Source organism: Gastrolobium bilobum, unplaced genomic scaffold (genome assembly GCF_033153095.1).
Source record: "Gastrolobium bilobum isolate Gb01-03AN ecotype WA unplaced genomic scaffold, APGP_CSIRO_Gbil_v1 utg591198, whole genome shotgun sequence".
NCBI classification, from domain to species: Eukaryota; Viridiplantae; Streptophyta; class Magnoliopsida; order Fabales; family Fabaceae; genus Gastrolobium; species Gastrolobium bilobum.
Window position 1 is genome coordinate 1,394 of NW_026897390.1, and position 6,363 is coordinate 7,756.

The 6,363-nt window shown below is 35.8% G+C and overlaps 1 protein-coding gene across 1 annotated transcript; it reads left to right on the forward strand.

The window, feature by feature from the left end:
* Positions 1 to 3,552: 3,552 nt before the first annotated feature.
* Positions 3,553 to 5,325, forward strand: LOC133306516 (uncharacterized). The gene is made up of 6 exons (XM_061506841.1): positions 3,553 to 3,726; positions 3,815 to 3,954; positions 4,043 to 4,166; positions 4,271 to 4,546; positions 4,635 to 4,745; positions 4,831 to 5,325. The coding sequence occupies exons 1-6, from the start codon at positions 3,553 to 3,555 to the stop codon at positions 5,323 to 5,325; spliced, it is 1,320 nt and encodes a 439-aa protein (XP_061362825.1).
* Positions 5,326 to 6,363: the final 1,038 nt, after the last annotated feature.

Here is a 6,363-nt window from a genome sequence, read left to right on the forward strand (position 1 = left end):
GATGTCAGTTATTTCTCGCACCACATATGGAGGGTCAAACCTGTGATCACAGACACAAACAATTAGAAACTTATTTACAAAGAGGAATTTAATTAACTACACGAATACAAAAAGTATTCAACGCTTACGTCGTTCCCATGGGGCGTATCCATATCAACTCATCAGCAGGATCTTTGCTCCCCCATACGGGAAGCATCAATGCACCACTAGACATTGTCGCAGTGAAAGAGTCAACACCGGGTGTAGGGATGGGTGATGGGCTAGCTACCTATGTGTTCAATCTAAAAACAATTTATATGTCATTTACATAAGACAAGTACTTAAAACATTTAAGTTCATGGAAAACCACACAATCATATCTCATAACCCAACAAAATTATAAATTTGCAATAAATGATAACCACACAAACAACTATCTAACATCAAAGTAAATACAAATGCTTGAATATTAAAATTACAGTTAATGACAATTTATTCAGAATCTTCCATGTCTTCTCCCTCTTCTTGGTTTTCATCTTCTCTTGTGTCTTCATCATCATGTTCTTCTTCTGCTTCATCCGAGGAGGATATAAATTCAACATCTTCATCTTCCTCTTCTTCTAAATCATGAACATGGCTGAAGGGGATTGGGAGTTCCTCTACTACACCCGTGGTGTCAAGAACACTTTGATTAAGATCATCATTTGCAACAACTAGTGGAATCTGTTGTACCTCATCATCTTGGTATAGGTTATTCGGAATTTCAGGTTGTTTGTTTGTCGAATGCTTGATGATGTTTCGCGCCTTGGTTTTTATGACCCCCAACCAACCTTGTTGACATTCAGGGTACGATGTATAATACACTTGTTCAGCTTGTTGAGCAAGTATAAAAGGGTCGTACAAATTATATCTCCTGGATTGATTGACTTCAACATTTCCATACCTATCTATCTTTGTCCCTTGAGTACTAGGATCAAACCAATCACATTTAAATAAAGTCGCTCTTTTTTAGGGTTCCCAATGTACTCCAATTCAACAATATCAACTAAAACCCCATAGTAATCATTTTCTAAGCTTTCCAACTGGCCATCTCGAACACAGACACCACAATTTGTTGTACCCATCCCTTGATTGTTTGATTGAGTTACAAACTTGAAGCCATTGACGAGATACTTGGAAAATTTTGTAACTCTTATACTGGGACCACAAGACAAACACCATGGCAAATCGCTTATTGCATTTGTTTCATTATGTACCTACATTAGGCAACAATGCTTTCGTGAAATCTTTCAGGCGATATGATAACTTTCATTAAACATCTTAAGTTAGGATTTTACATACAAAATACTTCTTCAACCAAGAAGGAAAATGTTTTGAAATTTCTTTGTCCAAGTCGGCGTTGGTGATGTCAAGATGAATTTCTCGTACCCATTCTGAGTACATACTGCATCAAATTACAAGTGATTAAAGATAATTGAATGACAAATAATAAAATTAATAACACTACTTGAGGTCAACATACTTACTCCAAGTAAGGTTGCACCTCAGGACAATTTAAGAGAACGTATAAATGCGCTGCTTGCATTTCTCTTCTCTAAGTCAGACATTGTGCTTCTTCCAATATGACGGCCAGGGTAATTAAAAATTGAGAATGAAGGAGTCGTAGAGGTTTCACCTCCATTGTCATTACGTGGAACTCTTGTTCTCCTTGATGGAAAGTTTGGAGGATAATAATACGAGGCAAATGATGACATTTCCTCAACTAGATATGCATTACAAATAGAGCCTTCCACACGATTCGTGTTCCCAACCTTTTTTTTCAAGGTTCGTATAAACCTGTTAAGTAAGCAAACTTGTTAGAATGAGGGCAGGAACCATAAATAACTAAATAACTAAATAACTAACCTAGGGATGGATGTATGTATATCTGGGTTGGTTGGGGGCCTTCCACCGTCTCATTCTAACAAGTTTGCTTACTTAACAGGTTTATACGAACCTTGAAAAAAAAGGTTGGGAACACGAATCGTGTGGAAGGCTCTATTTGTAATGCATATCTAGTTGAGGAAATGTCATCATTTGCCTCGTATTATTATCCTCCAAACTTTCCATCAAGGAGAACAAGAGTTCCACGTAATGACAATGGAGGTGAAAGCTCTACGACTCCTTCATTCTCAATTTTTAATTACCCTGGCCGTCATATTGGAAGAAGCACAATGTCTGACTTAGAGGAAAGAGAAATGCAAGCAGCGCATTTATACGTTCTCTTAAATTGTCCTGAGGTGCAACCTTACTTGGAGTAAGTATGTTGACCTCAAGTAGTGTTATTAATTTTATTATTTGTCATTCAATTATCTTTAATTACTTGTAATTTGATGCAGTATGTACTCAGAATGGGTACGAGAAATTCATCTTGACATCACCAACGCTGACTTGGACAAAGAAATTTCAAAACATTTTCCTTCTTGGTTGAAGAAGTATTTTGTATGTAAAATCCTAACTTAAGATGTTTAATGAAAGTTATCATATCGCCTGAAAGATTTCACGAAAGCATTGTTGCCTAATGTAGGTACATAATGAAACAAATGCAATAAGCGATTTGCCATGGTGTTTGTCTTGTGGTCCGAGTATAAGTGTTACAAAATTTTCCAAGTATCTCGTCAATGGCTTCAAGTTTGTAACTCAATCAAACAATCAAGGGATGGGTACAACAAATTATGGTGTCTGTGTTCGAGGTGGCCAGTTGGAAAGCTTAGAAAATGATTACTATGGGGTTTTAGTTGATATTGTTGAATTGTCACATTGGGAACCCTAAAAAAAGAGCGACTTTATTTAAATGTGAATGGTTTGATCCTAGTACTCAAGGGACAAAGATAGATAGGTATGGAAATGTTGAAGTCAATCAATCCAGGAGATATAATTTGTACGACCCTTTTATACTTGCTCAACAAGCTGAACAAGTGTATTATACATCGTACCCTGAATGTCAACAAGGTTGGTTGGGGGTCATAAAAACCAAGGCGCGAAACATCATCAAGTATTCGACAAACAAACAACCTGAAATTCTGAATAACCCATACCAAGATGATGAGGTACAACAGATTCCACTAGTTGTTGCAAATGATGATCTTAATCAAAGTGTTCTTGACACTACGGGTATAGTAGAGGAACTCCCAATCCCTTTCAGCCATGTTCATGATTTAGAAGAAGAGGAAGATGAAGATGTTGAATTTATATCCTCCTCAGATGAAGCAGAAGAAGAACATGATGATGAAGACACGGAAGAAGATGAAAACCAAGAAGAGGGTGAAGACATGGAAGATTCTGAATAAATTGTCATTAACTGTAATTTTAATATTCAAGCATTTGTATATACTTTGATGTTAGATAGTTGTTTGTGTGGTTATCATTTATTGCAAATTTATAATTTTGTTGGGTTATGAGATATGATTGTGGAAGTCTTATGTGTGTACTGTTATTGCATTTAGTTAGCTAATATATTAATATTGTATGTATACAACTCTATTCTTTTTTGTATTATTAGAATCACAGGTTTTTACTATTTCATGTATGTAGATGTCGCCAAATGGACATACAGGTAGAGGTATTAATAGGCGTAAGGGCATAGCTAGAGGGGGAATGAGAGTTGAGTCCCCTTCACTGCAGTCGACTCTACACTCGCAGCCTAGTCCTTCATCATTTAGGTTTTCTACCCTGACTCCAGAGCATGTTGCTACCTCCACAGATGAGGCAAATCAGATTTTTCGATGAACTTAAATGTTTTAAGTACTTGTCTTATGTAAATGACATATAAATTGTTTTTAGTTTGAACACATAGGTAGCTAGCCCATCACCCATCCCTACACCCGGTGTTGACTCTTTCACTGCGACAATGTCTAGTGGTGCATTGATGCTTCCCGTATGGGGGAGCAAAGATCCTGTTGATGAGTTGATATGGATACGCCCCATGGGAACGGCGTAAGCGTTGAATACTTTTTGTATTCGTGTAGTTAATTAAATTCCTCTTTGTAAATAAGTTTCTAATTGTTTGTGTCTGTGATCACAGGTTTGACCCTCCATATGTGGTGCGAGAAATAACTGACATCGTAAAAAGTAACTTTAATACAAGTTGGCTCTCATATGGAGAGGTTCGCAAGGCAGTTGGAGACAACTGGTATAAACAATTTAGGGTATGTGATAATTGTTTAATTTTGTATGTGCATATTTTTTATATCAGCATACACTACTCATTAATCAATCACCTTGTTAATTGTTATATGATTTGTATATGCAGAAAATGTATAAATGTGTTCCACAGCATGGGGTTCTTATGCAAAAGACATTTCATCACAAAGCATCATATTTATTGTCACATCATTTGCACAATGTTCGGGTAGGTACGGAGACAGGGACATGGATTAAATCAGATATTTTACCACAGCTGCAGGAGAAATGGGCCTTAGCAAGCTGGCAAAGAAGGTCTCAGAAAAACAAACAAAATAGATCAAAATACGAAGGACCTGCACATGTTGGAGGTTCTATCCCAGCAACGGAAATTAAGAAGAGATTGGTAAGTAATTTGAATTAAAAATTGTACAACTAAAAACTATTGTTTCTTATTTTCATTATGGATGTTTGGATAACCTTTTGTATTGTAGAGGATGGATCCTACTATAAATCCAGAGTCATTATCTTGGGAGGTATTTAAGAAGATGCACTTAGTTAAATCAGATGGCTTATGGGTTAATGAGAAGGCAAAGGGATATGCTGTAAGTTTGTGATATTTGAGAATTTTTGTTTATTTGACATTAAATCAGATTTAAGTGATAACTAATGTAATTTTTGTAATTTCAGGAGGACTTTTTGAAGCGAAGGACTGATCGTGATAATGCATTGGAGGCTGGGGCAGAGGCATCCACATGTCAATCTGATGAAGTGCTATTATTGCAGGCTGTTGGTGGTATGAACAAGAAAGGTCGAATATATGGTTTAGGTGCAGAGGCGTGGAATTATAAGTCCACAAAGATTTTTGCTAGCTTGTCAGGAGTCTCCACAGATGAGTATGATCACATGAGAGACTTGGTCACAAGCCAAAATGAGCAGCTGAAGCAGAAATATGAGAACACGCAACAACAAATGACTGTTATGAAAAAGAAAACAGACCAAGAGATGGCAATTATGAAAGAGAAAACAGACCGAGAGATGGCAATTATGAAAGAGCAGCTGGCGATGTTGATGGCTCTTTTAGGAGGAGATGTGCGCACCTCCACTACTACTACTTCGGCACTAGATGCACAGAGTGATGATTATGATGATTATAGTGATGCTCAGTTGCATGATGATAATTGATAGTATGCATATTTCCTTTTCTTATCTTCATTTGTGAATATTGCTTGTTATCTCATACATTTTGTTATTTTTTATGAATTCACGTAAAAACTTATTGTATTGCAATGGTTGGATTTGATTTGATCTTTATTTTCATTTAGTATGGCTACTTTATATTTTGCGTCAGTTGGATTTCCTATAAGAATATTAGATTATAATTAATATTAGTTTTCGGTAAAAATTAAATTTTCAATGTAATTGATTTTGAAAAAAATTCAAATATTAGGGATAAAAATAAAGACAGAAATATATGTCACCAACTGGGATGGAAAACATTGTCATTAATAGAGATAGAAACAATATATTACTAATAGAGAAAAAAAGTTCCCTCACAAACAGAGACAGAAACAATCCATCACTAACAGAGAGGGAAAAATATCCATCGCAAATAAAAAGGAAAAATATTCGTCACTAACAGAGATGAAAATTATCCATCACTAACAAAGACAGAAAATTGTTTGTCACTAACAGAGAAGGGAAAAATCCATTACTAATGGAGACGAACAACTTTCGTCCCTAACAACTTCCGTCTCTAATAGGAACGGAATACATATAGTTCACGTGCATAAATTAGTGACAGAAAATAATATCATAGGGACAGATTTATCCATCACTATCAGGGAGGGAAATATTTCTGTCTCTAATAGTGACATAATTTTTTCCGTCTCAGATAGAGACAGATTTGTTCCGTCCTAAATTTCGTCTCTATTAGAGACAAATTCATAATTCTGTCTCCATCTGTTAGTGACGAGCCATAATGTAACGGATTTTTGTCCGTTTCTAATTCCGTCACTAATTTACTTAGTGACGGAAATATTTCACTTAGTGATGGAATTTTTCTGTCTCTAATCCATCCTTTTTTAGTAGTGAAAATCCAAGAGCTAATTAGCATACAAAACCGGTTTTTAAATCCTTAACAACATGCATAAATTCTGATTTTTCCCATTCTACCTACAAGACTTAGGAGGGCAATTTTAGAGTCTTATAACATGCTGATTT

Coding starts and splice junctions, on each gene's coding strand:
- LOC133306516 (XM_061506841.1), top strand. CDS start 3,553: ATGTCGCCAAATGGACATACAGGTAGAGGTATTAATAGGCGTAAGGGC. Junction 3,955..4,042: donor ATACGCCCCATGGGAACGGC/GTAAGCGTTGAA, acceptor CTGTGATCACAG/GTTTGACCCTCCATATGTGG. Junction 4,746..4,830: donor AGAAGGCAAAGGGATATGCT/GTAAGTTTGTGA, acceptor TTGTAATTTCAG/GAGGACTTTTTGAAGCGAAG.